Source organism: Chiloscyllium punctatum, chromosome 7, assembly GCF_047496795.1.
Source record: "Chiloscyllium punctatum isolate Juve2018m chromosome 7, sChiPun1.3, whole genome shotgun sequence".
NCBI lineage: Eukaryota > Metazoa > Chordata > Chondrichthyes > Orectolobiformes > Hemiscylliidae > Chiloscyllium > Chiloscyllium punctatum.
Window position 1 is genome coordinate 116,876,330 of NC_092745.1, and position 17,791 is coordinate 116,894,120.

The following is a 17,791-nucleotide window of genomic DNA, read 5'->3' on the forward strand; positions in this document are numbered from 1 at the left end:
CACCACCAACCTACATTACCCAGTTCCTGCCCAATATTGTGGTAATGAGCCTTCCCACCCAGTTTAGTACTTTCACGCAAGGACTACTCTTATCCTTATAGAGAGTAACTTAAAGCTAACAGAATTATGATCCAAAAATACTCTCCCTTGAAACTTCTATCACCTGTCCAGGCTCATTCCCCAATATCTGGTCTAGTCTGGCCTCTTCCTTAATTGGACTGAAGCATACATCAGATTTCACAATTTATAAAATTTCATACTATTTATTGAGTTGTTCAGGAGAGATACCTACGGGAGTAGTTATGATAATATGAGTGTCCTGAATTTCAAAATAGTCATCCATCTCTGTGTCTCCAGTTAGCTCTTTACAGTTCAGTCCAATAGGTCCAAACTTTTCTTTCCAATCTTCATTTCGCTGATTACATAAAGCTTTGATTGGAGCCACTAAGAAAACAAAAGGTTTCATCACATACTATAAAGAAGAGTCATGGAAACAAATTGGACAAGTTTCCTGTAAAATTAACACAAAATACACAATACGTTTATTGCTCACTATATTATTCTACCCAATTTGTATTATTCTCCAAATTACATGTTTTACCCTACCTCTAACAAGTGTCAAAGGGGGCAAGTTAATTACTAATAGGTTTGTGAAAATTGTCCTAAATTGTCAGAGCAAGAAAAGTACAGTAAATTATTTCAATGTTTGTTAAAAATAACATTTTACCTCAAACTAGTAAAAACAATAAGCTCAAACCAAAAGGTCAAGTTCTTGATATCAGTCAAATAGTTAAACAGTAATAATTGGTAGAATCTATGTAGGTTTTTTTTCACAAGATGGAAGGAAACCTGATAACAATGGCAGGGCATTCAATACAGTTTATTTGCAATTTTCATTTGCCAGCTGGTTACAGAATTCATATTAGCTAAACTCATAGAACAATTTGAAAAATGCGTCGCTGGAAAAGCACAGCAGGTCAGGCAGCATCCAAGGAGCAGGAGAATCGACATTTCGGGCATAAGCCCTTCTTCAAGTTGTCCAACTCAGCTTATGAGTCACGTCGTAGTTCCTAACAGAAGGGGAAAGTATGTCCTTAAAATGGGAAACAGTGACACATACAAGCAAAATTTCACCTTCTGAAATTGACATCAATTTCAGTTTGCTTAAGTCGATTTGGCAACTTAAGAATTATTTATTAAACATGAGTGCCACCAGACTGTGTTTCTCAACAAGCTTGATTGAGTTTTTAATGTATGTTATTTTGATAATAGCTATTGACCAAATTATGATAGCTAACATTCATATTGGTCAATAACTCTTTATTTGGGTCTTGAAACTGTGTTATTTCTTATCGGTACACAAACAGAAGTATTTGTTCAAATAATCTATTTTATTTTAATTGCAACTTTTTCTAGTTTAGAATAAATCGTTCAATGTCACCTAAAATAGTGATTGAAGATCTGGGCAAGTGCAATAAGATGCAAGCTAATCCTGCACAGCAAGATTTAAAATCCTTCATTATGACAAGTTTGTGTTTTCCATACATACATGTAACAATATATCCAGACATACATGTAACAACATATAAATCAACTATTCCTGATAAAAAGTTTAGTTAAGGAATAAATAAAATTGGAAATATTTAATTTCTTTTGCAGTTTGAAGTGATGGAATAAATGTAACCAAAGAGCTCTGTTTATTGGGAAATAAATTCCTAGTAAGAATCATTTATAGTTACAGTGATTGTGGTAGAAAAGAGCTTTGCATTGTGCCAAGCATCAAACTTTAGCAGAGATGTTAAACTGAGGCGCAGCTCACAGTTCAGGTGGATTTAAAGACTTTTAAGATGGAGTTATTCTACTCTCAGGAGCATTTCTCAATCAACTAATTGTTCAACTAAAATTATCCATTAATTCAACCCAATGTAAATACGATGGCTGCATGTTTTCAAATGACACAAAGCTGTCTGTGAGTAGTGTGCAGACATGCTTCAGTGTGATTTTTTTCAAGTAGAATGAGTGTGCGAATGCACGGCAGATGAAGTAGTGTGGATAAATTTAAGATTATCCAAAATAAAAACTATAAGAATTGTGGATGCAGTAAATCAGAAACGAAAACAAAAATTGTTGGAAAAGTTCAGCAGGTCTGGCGACATCTGTGGAAAGAAATCAGAGTTAACATTTTGGGTTGAGTGACCCTTCCTCCAAGTTCTGAAGAATCACAGAATCCTTACAGTGTGGAAGCAGGCCACTCAGCCCATTAAGTCCACATTGCTACTCTCCAAACAGTATCGTCCCCAGATCTTTCCCCCACTCCATTCCTCCATTTCCTATCACCAATCCACCGAGCCAGCACACCCCTGGACACTATGGCAATTTAGCATGGCCAATCCACCTCGCCTGCACATCTTTTGGACTGTAGGAGGAAACCACAGCGTCCAGCAGAAACCCACACAAACAAAGTCAGAATGAGCAAACTCCACACAGTCACCCAAGGGTGAAATTGAACCTGGATCCCTGGTGGTGTGAGACAGCAGTGATAATCACTGAGCCACTGGGCTGTCCACAGCAGGATCACTCAGCTTGAAACAATAACTCTGATTTCTCTCTACAGATGCTTCCAGACCTGCTGAGCTTTTCCAGCAATTTCTGTTTTTGTTTGAGATTATCCATGTTGGCAGCAAAAGCAGCAAAGAAGATAATTATCTGAATTCTGACAGACTGGGGAAGGAGGAGGTGCAAAACAGACCGAAGTGGCCTTGTACACCAGTAGCTGGGACTAAGCATCTAAGTGCAGCAGGTGGTGAAGCAGGCAAATGGCATGTTGGCCTTTGTAGCAAGAGGATTCAAATACAGGAATAGGGATATCTTCCTGCAATTGCACAGAGCTTTGTGAGACCACATTGGGTTTGTTGTGTTTCTGGTTTCCTTATCTGAGGAAGGATGTTCTGGCTGTGGAGGGAATGCAATAAAGGTTTACTAGACTGATTTGTGGGATGACAGGACTAAGAGATTGGATTGGTTCGTACATTAATGATCTAGATGATGGAACTGAAGGCATTCTAACTACGTATGCAGATGATACAAAGATAGGTAGAGGGACAGGTAGCATTGAGGAGGTGGGAGACTGCAGAAGGATTTGGACAAGTTAGGAGGTTGGGCAAAGACGTGGCAGATGGAGTACAATGTGGGAAAATAAGAGGTCATGCACTTTGGTAGGAAGAACAGAGGACTATTTTCTAAATGGGGAGAAAATTCAGAAGTCTGAAGTGCAAAGAGACTTGGGAGTTTTAGTCCAGGATTCGCTCAAGGTAAACTTGCAGGTTGAATCAGTTGTTCGGAAGGCAAATGCAATAATGGCATTTATTTTAAGAGGACTTGAATGTACAAGCAGGGATGTACTTCTGAGGCTCTGTAAGGCTCTAGTCAGACCACATGTGGAGTATTTTGTGCAGTTTTGGGCATCATATCTCAGGAAGGATGTATTGGCTCTGAAGCATCTTCAGAGGAGGTTCACGAGAATAGTCCCAGGAATGAAAAGGAATGTTTGATGACTCTGGCTTTATACTCAATGGAGTTTAGAAGGATTAAAGCGGGATCTGATTGAAACATACAGAATATTGAATGGCCTGGACAGAGTGGATATTGGGAAAATGTTTCCATTGGTAGAAGAGACGAGGGTACAGCCTTAAAAGAAAGTGGGCGGCACGGTGGCACAGGGGTTAGCACTGCTGCCTCACAGCACCAGAGACCGGGGTTCAATTCCCGCCTCAGGTGACTGACTGTGTGGAGTTTGCACATTCTCCCTGTGTCTGCGTGGGTTTCTGCCGGGTGCTCCAGTTTCCTCCCACAGTCCAAAAATGTGCAGGTTAAGTGAATTGGCCATGTTAAATTGCCTGTAGTATTAGGGGTAACATGTAGGAGAATGGATCTGGGTGGGTTGCGCGTCAGTGTGGACTTGTTGGGCTAAAGGGCCTGTTTCCACACTGTAAGTAATCTAATCTAAAAAAAAAATTTTAGAGATAATGAGAAATTTCTTCAGCCAGAGAGTGGTGAATCTATGTAGAATTCATTGCTACAGAAGACTGGGGATGCCAGGTCATTGAGTGCATTTAAGACCAAAATAAGTAGGTTCTTGATTGTCAAGGGGATAAAGGGTTATGGGGGAAAAACAGAAGAATGGGATTGAGAAACTTATCATCCGTGATTGAATGGCAGAGCAGACTCGATGGGCTAAATACCCTACCTTCTGCTCCTATGTCTTATGGTTAGGACTATATTTCAAAGGGAATTGACAGACTGCTGGGTGCTCTGTTTTATAGAGGTTTACAAGATCATGAGAAGCATGAATAGGGTAAACAGGCGAAGTATTTTTCCTGAGGTGGGAAAGTCCAGAACTAGAGGGCATAGATTTAGGGCGAGAGGGGAAAAATTTAAAAGAGACCTATGGGGCAACTTTCTCAAGCAGAGGATGGCGCATGTGTGGAATGAGCTGCCAGAGGAAGTAGTGGAGGCTGGTACAATTACAACATTTAAAAGATATCTGGATGGGTATATGAATAGGAAGGGATATGAGCCAAGTGTTGGCAAATGGGAGTAGATTAGATTAAGATATCTGGTTGCCATGGATGAGTTCGACTGAAGGGTCTGTTTCCATGCTGTACATCTCGATGACTTTATGACATGGTTCAATCCTGCTACACCTGACTATACCTTACAACCTGAGGGTTTCTCAGTGCACCGAATGGACTGCTTGGCATCCTTGGGCAAGGCCAGGGGCTGTGGAGTCTGCCTCCTAATCAACAATTCCTCCTGCTCAGACGTGGCGAACTGGTGAGTTACTGCTCCCCAGACTAGAATAGTTTACAGTAAAGTGCCGTCCCTACTCTCATCTGTGCAAGTTCATCTCCACTATCCTGACAGTTGTGTACATTCCACCCCATGCAGAAGTGAAGAGTGCACTTGAAGAAGTATACAACGCTCCAAACAGTCTATAGACAGGAGCTTTTTTTTATCGTAGCCAGTGACTTCAACCAGACCAACCTCAAGAACGTGTTACCAAAATACCATCAACATGTTTCCTGTCCCACCAGAGGTCTGAATATTGCTATACATCCATCAGAGATGCCTACCGTTCCATTCTCCCATCTGCATTTTAGAAACTCAGATCACAACACAGTACTCCTCCTCCCAGCATACAAGCAGAAATTAAAACAAGAAGACCCAGAACAGAAAGTAGTGCAGTGCTTGTCTGAGATAACAGAAGGGCTTCTACGGAACTGCTTAGGGTCAGTGGATGAGTCCATATTCAAGAATTCAGCAGCCAAACTAAATGAACATGCTAATATCATTACAGACTTCATTAATAAGTATGTAGCAGACTGTGTGCCTAAGAAGTTAATCCCAATGTTCCCCAAAGGAAATCATGTATGATGCCGGAGACCCATTCCTTATTAAGTCTAGGTCTGAGGCATACAAGTCAAGCAATCCTGGCCTATACTGGAAATGTAGATACAAGCTTCAAAAGGCCATTAGAGATGCCAAGAGGCAATACCAGCTTTGAGACTCAGCTCAAGTGCACAGACACCAATCATTTGCGCCAAGACTTACATGACATAGCAAGCTACAAAGCAAATTTGAACAGAATCGTAGGCAACAGTACATCCCTACCTGCTAAGTTCAATGCATTCTATGCTCGCTTTGAAAGAAGGTCAGTGAAACGATGTCACCTATCCCAACAGCCTCAGATACATGTGTACTCATGGTCACTGCCACCTTGGATTGGCCTTCTTTAAATTGAACTCACAGAAAGTGACTGGCCCGGATGGAGTCACAGCACTCAGATCCTGTGTAGACCAGCTCGTGGGAATATTCGCAGACATCTTTAACCTCTCCTATGATCTGAAGTCCTCACCTGCTTCAAGAGTAAAACGATTATCCTAGTGCCAAAGAAAAATCATTCAGCGTGTCTTAACGACTATTGCCCAGTGGCTCTGGCCTCCATAATTATGAAGTGTTTCAAGAGATTAGTCATATCTCGTTTCAACTCAGCCTGCCAAATTGCCTTGATCCTTGTAATTCACCTACTGATGCAATAGGTCCATAGAAGACACCATCTCTCTGGCCCTACACTCAACCCTGGAATACCTGATAACAAGGATACCTATGTTAGGCTCCTACTTATTGCCTACAGTTCCACCTTCAAACCATAATTCCAAATATTTCCATCTTTAAACTCTGAGACCTAAGTGCTGGCTTCCCCCTCTGTAACTGGGTCCTCAACTTCCTGACCCATAGACTGCAATCAGTAAGCATAGGTGACTACACCTCCTTCATCATAATCCTCAATACCGGTGCCCCGCAAGGCAGCATACTCAGCCCCCTACTATACTTCTTATACACTCACAACTGTGTGTCCAAAATTTGCTCCAACCTCATTTACAAGTTTGCAGATGACACCATTGTTATAGATTGGATCTCAAACAACAATGACTCACAATACAGGAGAGAGACTGAGTGTTGAATATAGCACTCAGAGAGAGACATAGCACAAAGACAACAATCTCTCCATCAATGTCAAAACAAAAGTTGGTCATTGATTTCAGGAAGCAGAGTGGATGGCACGCTCCTGTCTGCATCATTTCTGCTGAGGTGGACATGGTCAACAGCATCAAGTTCCTGGGAGTGATAATCACCAACAATCTGTCCTGGTCAACCAACATCAACACAACGATCAAGAAAGCACAATAATGCTTGTACATCTTCAGGAGGCTAAGGAAATTCGGCATGTCCACAAGTCTCTTCCCAATTTTAACAGATGCACCATAGAAAACATCCTATCTAGATGCATCACAGCATGAGATCTCAAATGCTGTTCCCAAGATCATAAGAGTTGTGAACACAACCAAATCCATCATGCAAACCAGCCTTCCGTCTGTTGATTCCATCTATACTTGCCGTTGCTCAGGAAAGCAACCGACATAATCAAAGATCCCCCCACTTCCATCAGGTAGAAGATGTATAAGTTTGTATGCATATACGAACAGATTCAAATACAGCATCTTCCCTGCTTTTGTCAGACTTTTGAACAGGCCTCTTAAATGTTAATTCTGATCTCTCTTTTTGCACCTTCTCTGCAACTGTGACAATATATTCTGTATGCTGTTCTACTACCCTGATGCACTTTGTATGATAACATCTGTCTGTATAGCATGCAAAACACTACTTTTCACTGTATCTTGATATGTGACAACAATAAATCAATCAATATATTAACTGGGGTTCAGAAGAATGAGGGGAATCTCACAGAAACACAGAAAGGATAGTTCTGATGACTGTGGAGTCCAGAACCAGGGGTCCTGGTATAAGGATTTAGGGCTGATATAAGGAAAAATGTTTTCACCCAGAGAGTAGTGAGCCTGTGGAATTCTCTGCCACAGAAAGCAGTTGAGGCCAAAACGTTGAATGTTTTCAAGAAGTTAGATATAGTTCTTAGGGCTAAAGGGATCAGAGGATAGAGGGAGAAAGCAGGAAAAGGGTACTGTCATGATCATATTGAAAGAGAGAACAGACTTGAAGGACCGATGAAGGGCTTTTGCCCGAAACGTCGATTTCGCTGCTCGTTGGATGCTGCCTGAACTGCTGTGCTCTTCCAGCACCACTAATCCAGTTGAAGGACTGAATAGCCTACTCCTGCTCTCATTTTTATGTTTCTATATAACATGATTAGTGGCAACTTCCAGTGCAGAAAGTTGGTACTACATCGATCTACAAGACAGTCCCTATATTTCACAATAATCTATGTGAATTCAGAATTATTTGACTCATTGCCCGAAACGGCGATTTTGAAGCTACTTGGATGCTGCCTGAACTGCTGTGCTCTTCCAGCAACACGAATCCAGAATCATTAAGTAATGTGCTTTAGCAATGCAAAGTACCTTCTCTCTTAGGGTAGTTAAAATACTGATTTGGTTGTATTGCTGCTGAGTGAGTCTTACTTACAAATCTTAATGTACAAATCACCACTGTTATAGAAACCATTTTATTAATAGGTTCAGTTATAAATAACTAGTTGATAGATTAATAACTGATAGATTAATAATTGAAATATACCAATCTATTTTTTTGTGTATTGATTTTCTGAAGTTGTAATGGAAACGAAACATTCTGCTTTAGATGAAAAAAAGATCCATTGATCTTTACATTAAACTTACTGTATACAATTTTTATATTAGACCATGGCTTTGGAACTTGCATCAGTAATCTGACGATGGCGAGTTCAAATAGTACAGTCTTTCCAGAACCAGTTGGGGAACAAATCACAAAGTTCTTCTCTGTGTAAAGAAGCTAAAACGAATTCATAAAAATTAGATCTAATTGATAAAATGGCTAAGACAAGGATCAATATGACTTTCACAACATGTTATACAACTTCAACATTTAGATTTGAGCAGCTTATTCCTACTGTCAGTGTTTTATTTTCCCTCTGTCAGTGGCAAGGTACCCAGGCATCAAGTTCAAATATCGTGCCACAGGATGATAGGATACAAAGTTGGGCCCCATAGTTAATTTCTTCCCCATTCTATCTTATGGATTATCTGTCTTCAGATTTCAACAAAATAAACATTAAAATAAGAAAAAACATTGGAACGCCTTTGAAGGAATAATATAAAGAGTACAAGATAAATGAATAAGAAAGAGAACAAATAAACACAACCCCAAATAGATGAAAAGGTGAAAGTAAATTGCTCTCTATAAGACCTGAAGAAAGAAAGGGAACAGATTCACCTATATGAATATAGAGAGATACAGAGAAAGATTAAAGACTTAATGAATTTAGTAAAAATTTAGTAAAATTAAATTCAGTCAGTTTAGGTTGTATCCATTACTAGGCCTGAATCTGAGAGTCAATGCATCATGCAAGAATAAACGCATCATGGTTATCCTCTGGGTATTAATGAACAAACTTACATTGTGATCAGGAATAACTTGAAAATTTAGAAATGATATCCTTCCACTTCATGTGTGCAGTTGATTGGCAGGTGTAACACTAATGGTCTCCAAAATTTCACTGTCAACATGGACTAAGTACAGCAGGTGCCAACAATGGCCCAGCAATAATGATAAAGAGCTATTTTTCAGAACTCTGTGGGTGGCTAGGGAAGTGATTGCTGGGCATCTTGCTGAGATATTTGTATCATCGATAGTCACAGGTGAGGTGCTGGAGGACTGGAGGTTGGCTAACGTGGTGCCACTGTTTAAGAAAGGTGATAAGGACAAGCCAGGGAACTATAGACCAGTGAGCCTGATGTCTGTGGTGGGCAAGTTGTTGGAAGGAATCTTGAGGGACAGGATGTGGTATTTGGAAAGGCAAGGACTGATTAGGGATAGTCAACATGGCTTTGTGAGTGGGAAATCATGTCTCACAAATTTGATTGAATTTTTTGAAGAAGTAACAAAAAGGATTGATGAAGGCAGAGTAGTAGATGCGATCTATATGGACTTCAGTAAGGTGTTTATTAAGGTTTCCTATTGGAGCAAGGTTAGATCTCACGGAATACATGGAGAACGAGCCATTTGGATACAGAACTGGCTCAAAGGGAGAAGATACAGGGTGGTGGTTGAGGATTGTATATCAGACTGGAAGCCTGTGACCAGTGGACTGCCACAAGGATCAGTGCTGGGTCCACTACTTTTTGTTAGTTACATAAATGATTTGGATGTGAGCATAAGAGGTACAGTTAGTAAGTTTCCAGATGATACCAAAATTGGAGGTGTAGTGGACAGCGAAGAAGGTTATCTCAGATTACAACAGGATCTTGATCAAATGGGCCAATAGGCTGAAAAGTGGCAGATGGAGTTTAATTCAAATAAATGCGAGGTGCTGTATTTTGGGAAAGTAAATCTTAGCAGGACTTATACACTTAATGGTAAGGTCCTAAGGAATGTTGCTGAACAAAGAGACCTTGGAGCACAGGTTCATAGCTACTTGAAAGTGGAGTTGCAGGTAGATAGGATAGTGAAGAAGGTGTTTGGTATGCTTTCCTTTATTGGTCAGAGTATTGAGTACAGGAGTTGGGAGGTCATGTTGTGGCTGTACAGGACATTGGTTAGACCACTGTTGGAATATTGCATGCAATTCTGGTCTCCTTCCTATCGGAAGGATGTTGTGAAACTTGAAAGGGTTCAGAAAAGATTTACAAGGATGTTGCCAGGGTTGGAGGATTTGAGCTACAGGGAGAGGCTAAACAGGCTTGGGCCTGTTTTCCCTGAAGCATCAGAGGCTGAGGGGGTGACCTTATAGAGGTTTACAAAATTATGAGGGTAATGGATAGGATAAATAGACAAATTCTTTTCCCTGGGGTGGGGGAGTCCAGAACTAGAGGGCATAGGTTTAGGATGAGAGGGGAAAGATATAGAAGAGACCTAAGGGGCAACCTTTTCACGCAGACAGTGGTATATGTATGGAATGAGCTGCCAGAGGAAGTGGTGGAGGCTAGTACAATTGCAACATTTAAAAGGCATTTGGATGGATATATGAATAGGAAGGGTTTGGAGGGCTATGGGCCAGTTGCTGGCAGGTGGGACTAGATTGGGTTGGGATATCTGGTCACCATAGAAGGGTTGACCGAAGGGTCTGTTTCCGTGCTATATGACTCTATGAACTGGTTGTGTCCTTACCGTGCTGTTCCAGCACAAATACAAAACTGACAATGTGGAAAATGGTCCCAAAAGGCAAGACAAACTCAGTCTAGTGAATTATCTTTACCAATGCAATAGTCTATCCTCCATCATCAAAATTATGGAAATAGTCTGCAACACTATCATCAAACAATACTATCAGATTTCCAATGGAAGGTTACAGTTCTGAAATGTTAACTCCAGTTCCTACTCCGCATATGCAACCAGACCTGTGAAACATTTCCAGCATTTTCTGCTTTTATGTCAACATCCTGGGATTATGATTAATCAAAACGGAACTTGATCAACTCCATAAATGTCACATCAACTCAGAAGTTAGGTATTTTGGCAAGTGGCTTACTTGCCAGCTACTCACAGCTACTACACTGCTTACAAGGCACATTCAGGAGCATGATGAAATTCCTTTCACTTACCTGGGTGAACGCAGCTGTACCAAAAATTCAAAAATCTTAACATCATCTGGACCAATCATTCCACTTCATTACTGATAACCTGCCACTTTAAACTTATACTATCAGTGGTGCATCTCTGCAGGGTGCACTGTGCATCTCTCCAAGGCATGATCTATTCTCCAGGAAAAGGGCAGCTAATGGACGAGAACGCCACCATATTCAAGCTCCCCTCCCAAGTCAACATTGTCCTGCTTGGACAGTTATTGCTGGTTATTTATCATTGTTGGGTCAAAATCCTGAAAGTCCCTTCAATAAGCTGTGGCAGTGCACTCACCACTTGAAATGAAGCAGTTCAAGTAGGCAGTTCAGCATCACCTTCTTGAGCGCAACAAGAGATGGATAATAAATACTAGCCTTGCTAGTGACACTCAAAGACAGAGAATGAATTATTTTTAAAATTTGGCTCATGGATTTAATTTTCTTTTCTATGTCAGCATGCATAATCTGATACTCATAATTCTTTTATTTGGCTTCTTCCACTTTACTTGCTCCATCCTTCTTCATATTTCATGTCTGTCCAATGCTTTTGGGATCATAAATAACAACTAGGAGAAAGTGAGGACTGCAGATGCTGGAGATCAGAGCCGAAAATGTGTTGCTGGAAAAGCGCAGCAGGTCAGGCAGCATCCAAGGAACAGGAGAACCGACGTTTCGGGCATAAGCCCAAAGAAGGGTTTATGCCCGAAACGTCGATTCTCCTGTTCCTTGGATGCTGCCTGACCTGCTGCGCTTTTCCAGCAACACATTTTCAGCATAAATAACAACTACTTTGTTTCACCTCCATGTATGCCCTGCACAGCCTTTCTTTGACTATCTGTGACTTTCCATCATGTTTACTGTTTCCTTTGCTGAGAATCATTCTCAATCATTGAAAGTGATTCCAGAATAGTCATTAGTGACTACAAGGCCTGTAGTGTTAAAGTCTGCTGTTTGAAATTACTGTTAAATCCATATGTCACAATCACTGCATACTCTACAGCTTTTTATTAGCAAACTTTGCATCATTTATGCAGTTAAGCAATTTGTTAGCTGCTTAAGGGGTGTTAAAAGATTAATTTGTCAGAGTGTTGTAATGGATGACTTTTTAAATTCACATTAATTATATTTTTCTCAGAAATCTTGTTTTCAAATTATGTATGTTTGCAATGCTGTGACTGAGTTGTTACATTCTGCAAAATATTCTGTCCAACACCCATTTAGCTATTAGAGTTACACTTCCTTTTCTGCTTCTCCCACATATAGTCATAAATTTTCTAACAAGCCTTTAATTTGAAGAAAGGCACCATTATTAGACTATCAATTACAGTACATACATCATCTAGTGCTTTTGATTGTATGTAGTTGAAGTAAGGAAATTCTTTGAAAACGTTTCTGAATTGTGCAGCTTTATAAAAACTGGTTAAGGATTAAGCCAAAACCATTTCAATTTCTTTACTTAGCAATTAACATACTGTTACAAATTTAACAACTGAATAGAAAGTTGTGTGCTTTCTGATTAAATTTTCGACGTAGGTAATTTTTAATACCAATAAACATATTTAAAATAAAGTTATAACATGTGCAGCTCCTGCCATCTAGTGGTAATATCCTCTCCAAGAACTAGGATAATTGTATAGTTCAGAACAATTAGAGGTGAATAGCTTTCCTCACAGCTTGAGTCATCAAGATTGCTCTAGAGCAATTTGTAATCTTTTAATATAATTTTTGGAATGGGTCAACATGATTTTTTTCATCTTATTAGCACATCACATTACAATAATTATGTAATTCAGTCTTCTTATAGCTGTTACACATGTTTTGCTTCAGAAAGAACTAAAACTTTGAACAAAATGCTCAGCCTACATTTATTTCAACTCAGAGGCAGAGTTACTTAAACAACTATTTTGAAAAATTAATCACTTTCAACTTATTAAAGTAGGAATAGAGTCCACAATTACTGAAAGGATACGAATTTCAGTAACTGCCCTCAATGTTCCTGAACTCCTTCCAGTTGCATCTACAAAATAAAGAAAATTAAAAATGTATAATGAAACAGCAACTTATATTTACATTGCATTTTAACAGTAAGCATCCCACTGAAGGAGATTCGGGCAAAAATGACAAAATTTGAAATGACAAAACCTTGATCAAGGAAGTGGGTTTTAGGAGTACATTAAAAGGAAGAAAGAGAGGTAAGAGGCAATTCTTTTTAGAGGGAATTCCAGAGCTTCAGGGTCTAGTTGAAGGCACAGCTACCAATGGTGACATACTTAAAAGTGGATAGATTCAAGAAGCTAATTTATAGGAGAACAGAGATTTTAGGTTGAAAGAGGTTCAAAAATAAGGAGAAGCAAGGCCATAAAGGGACTTCAAACGAGGATGAGAATGTTTGAACTTAAAAATTTAAGTAGGAAGCAAGGCAGTTAAGTGAGTACAGGGGAAATCAGTGAGCAAGACTGTGTAATTTTGAAAACAGGCAGCAGAGTTTGGAATAACTTAAGTTTGCAGAAGGTGGAACTAAGGAGAACAGCCAGAATGAAGTTGAGAGAAAAACAAAGGTTTCAGGAATAAACAAACCGATTTGCAGGTAAAGTCAGACAATGTTATGGAGGTGAAAACAGATGATCTTAAAGGTGATGTGGCTGGAGTTCATTTCAAAATTAAACATGACACCAAGATTGTGAACTGTCTGGTTCATCCACAGACAGTTGCCTGTGAGCAGGAAGATCAGTGGCAAGGGACCAAAGCCAATAGTTACTGTCTTCCCAATGTTTAGCCATGATGTGGATGTGCTGGTGTTGGACTGGGGTGGATAAGGTTAAAAATCACACAATAACAGGTCATAGTCCAATAGGTTTATTTGGAAGTACTTGCTTTCAGAGCACTGCTCCTTCATGAGTTGACTAGTGAGGCAGGATCATAAGACATAGAATTTATAGCAAAAGATCGGTGTCATTCAATTAAAACGAAATATTGAACAAACCTAGATTGCTGTTTTGTTCAATATAAATTTTAATTGCATGATACTGTGATCTTTTGCAATAAATTCTGTGTCTTATGACCCTGCCCCACTAGTTACCTGACAAACGAGTAGCGCTCTTAAAGCGACTACTTCCAAAGAAACCTGTTGGACTATAGCCTGGTGTTGTGTGATTTTTAACTTTTTCCAATGTTTAGTTAGAATCATAGAGATATACACCATGGAAACAGATCCTTTGGTCCAACTAGTCAGCGAAGAAGGTGACCTCAGATTACAATGGGATCTTGATCAGATGGGCCAATGGGCTGCGGAGTGGCAGATGGAGTTTAATTTAGATAAATGCGAGGTGCTGCATTTTGGGAAAGTAAATCTTAGCAGGACTTATACATTTAATGGTAAGGTCCTAGGGAGTTTTGCTGAACAAAGAGACCTTGGAGTGCAGGTTCGTAGCTCCTTGAAAGTAGAGTCACAGATCAATATGATTGTGAAGAAGGCATTTGGTATGCTTTCCTTTATTGGTCAGAGTACTGAGTATAGGAGGTGGGAGGTCATGTTGCGGTTGTACAGGATGTTGGTTAGACCACTGCTGGAATATTGCATACAATTTTGGTCTCCTTCCTCTCGGAAGGATGTTGTGAAACTTGAAAAGGTTCAGAAAAGATTTACAAGAATGTTGCCAGGGTTGGAGGATTTGAGCGAGAGGGAGAGGTTGAACAGGCTGGGGCTGTTTTCACTGGAGCATTGGAGGCTGAGGAGGGATCTTATAGAGGTTTATAAAATCATGAAGGGCATGGACAGGACAAATAGACAAATTATTTTCCCTGTGGTGAGAAAGTCCAGAACTAGAGGGCATAGGTTTAGGGTGAGAGGAGAAAGATTTAAAAGAGACATTAGGGGCAACTTTTTCACACAGAAAGTGGTACATGTATGGAATGAGCTGCCAGAGGAAGTGGTGGAGGCTAGCACAATTGCAACATTTAAAAGGCATCTGGATGGGTATATGAAGAGAAAAGGTTTAGAGTATATGGGCTGGGCACTGGCAAGTGGGACTAGATTAGGTTGGGATGTCTGGTCAGCATTGACAAGTTGGACCGAAGGGTCTGTTTCCGTGCTGTACATCTCTATGACTCTCGTCCATGCCAACCATAAATCCTAAATTAATCTAGTCCCATTTGCCAGCACTTGGCCCATATCCCTCTCAACCCATCCTATTCATATATCCATCCAGATGCCTTTTAAATATTGTAAATGTACCAGCTTTCACCACTTCCTTTGGCAGCTTATTCCATACATGCACCACTCTCTGCATGAAAAAGGTGCCCTTTAGGTTCCTTTTAAATCTTTCCCCTCTCACCCTAAACCTATGCCCTCTGATTTAGGTCTCCCCAATCCTGGAGAAAAAACTCTGCCTATTTACCTTATTCATGCCCTTCATGATTTTATAAGCCTCTATAAGGTCACCCCTCAGCCTCCAATGACCCAGGGAAAACAGCCCCAGCCTATTCAACCTCTCCCTATAACCCAAACCCTCCAACCCTCACAAAATCTTTGTAAATCTTTCCTGAATCCTTTCAAGTTTTACAACATCCTTCCTATAGGAGGGAGACCAGAATTGCATGCAGTAATCCAAAAGTGGCCTACCCAATGTCCTGTACAGCCACAACATGACCTCCCAACTACTATACTCAATGTTCTGACCAATGAAGGAAAGCATACCAAAGGTCTGTATTTATCCAGCACACACTAATGCACAAGTATTATTATAGCAATCACAAGTCAGTTGGTGAAGTATAAAACTAGCCATGAATACTTTTTTATGTGGTGAGTTTATTCACAGAATACAGAATGACACAAAACGACTCCCTACTGAGTCCCAGCAATGTCTCTTAATAGATATTTTCTAACCAACCTGTTCAGAAATTTTATTACAACCTCTGGAGTAGGTGGGAGTTGAACCCAGGTCTCTTGGGTAAAAGCGAGAAACACTACTACTGTACCACAAGACGCCTCAATCTCTCTTTATACCATTTTAAAATAAATAATGAAACTGATTCAAACCAGATGGAACAAATTTAACAGGTGGCAGTCTCTCAGATGATGGAACTTCATGCCTTTTCCAAGAAATGATATTTTTAATATGCAGTACTCTCTCAAATAATGCACTAGTAATTCAGTCTTAGTTTTTATGTTCAATAACTGGAGTTGGAATTAAATCTGGAACTGTGTGAATCATAGACAAGTGCACTACCAAATAAACTACAGCTTATTTTCTAAGTGATCTTAGTCAACCTTTTCAGACATGTCATGGCACACTTTCGGGACATGTGGAACCTAAAGATTCAGAGTTAGGGACACTACTACTGTGCTGCAGAAGCGTTGGATTCTTTCTTTATATTATTTTAAATAAACTAATTAAACCAAATTGATGCAGATGGCAGGTCCTTCAAGGTGAAGTCACAAAGGCAATTTTATGAAAATTTATATCAAATTTTCATTTTTGGGGTTATTGATTTACCTCAGCCACTGTGCCACCCTTCTAGTTGTGGAAGTTTTGAAGCATGCCAAAGGACACTGCTGCATCAAAGACATCTAAGTATGAACATAGAAGGGGAGAAATGAAGAAGGAGGGCTGTTCATGGTAACCGCTGCTGCAATGGGTATTGAACCCATGCTGTTCATACCAAAGAGGGAGGAGATGGCCGAGTGATATTCTCAATGGACTGTTAATCCAGAATCCTGCGACAACAGATAGTGAAATTTGAATTCAATACAAATCTGTAAATAAGTCAAATGATGACCATGAATCCATTGTCAATTATGGGGAAGGAAAGTCCTATCTAATGCCCTTCGGGGAAGAAAACTACCACCCTTACCTGATCTGGCCCATACGTGATTCCAGACTCACAGGAATGTGGTTGAGTCTTAATTGCCCTAGGGATGGGCAATAAGTGCTGCCAGCAATGCCCTCATCCCATGTTTGAATTAAAGAAAGTTCTGTATTGCAAACTAGCCAACTGAGCTAAAGTGACCCTTACAATCCAAAAATGGCTAGATAATGTGTGATCTTTTTTATGCTGATGATCTAAGCATAAATATTAACCACAGTACTGAAGATAAATTGCCTCCAAATAGTGATATAGAATTTTTTATGACTACGTGTGAGGGAAGTCAGTGTTTCAGCACTGAACACTCCCTCTGTACTATAATAGCATGTCACTTCCGATTTTTGCACCACAGTCATGGAGTGGGATTTAAACCAAGAACCTTCTGACTTAAAGATAAAATGCCAACAACTGTGAGACAGCCAGTTCAAGAAGAACAAGAAAGGGTCATTTATTACATTTTACTTGGATGTCATTTGTGAACTTGGTCAGGGCCATTTCAGTACTATGATGAAGAACCAAGAAAACATTTTTTTCCACAAATGTATTCTCTTCTTCGCCCAATTTCTTCTTTCTTTTATCTTAGAGAGTTGGCTCCTTGGTGCATTTTCACATGTGCTCAAGGCCACAATTAATTTATTGGAATCACAGAATTATTTTCGTGTAAGAGGAGGCCATCTAGTTCTAATCTCTGACTTTTCCCACATATTCCTGGACACCATTACTATCCAATAACCATACAATGTCCTCTTAATTTCTCTATTGAACCTGTCTCCACCAAATATTCCAGGCATGTG

At 39.9% G+C, this 17,791-nt stretch overlaps 1 protein-coding gene across 1 annotated transcript in view; it reads right to left on the bottom strand.

Annotated features, from left to right (window-relative positions):
* hfm1 (helicase for meiosis 1) overlaps nt 1-17,492 on the bottom strand; it is a 193,310-nt gene extending 175,818 nt beyond the window's left edge. The window contains exons 1-5 of the mRNA XM_072573276.1: nt 17,453-17,492; nt 13,102-13,149; nt 12,467-12,537; nt 8,214-8,346; nt 293-444 (exon numbers count right to left, since the gene is read on the bottom strand). Of these exons, the coding sequence (XP_072429377.1) occupies nt 293-444; nt 8,214-8,346; nt 12,467-12,537; nt 13,102-13,149; nt 17,453-17,492 (444 nt within the window). The remainder of the gene's footprint in view (nt 1-292; nt 445-8,213; nt 8,347-12,466; nt 12,538-13,101; nt 13,150-17,452) is intronic.
* Nucleotides 17,493-17,791: the final 299 nt, after the last annotated feature.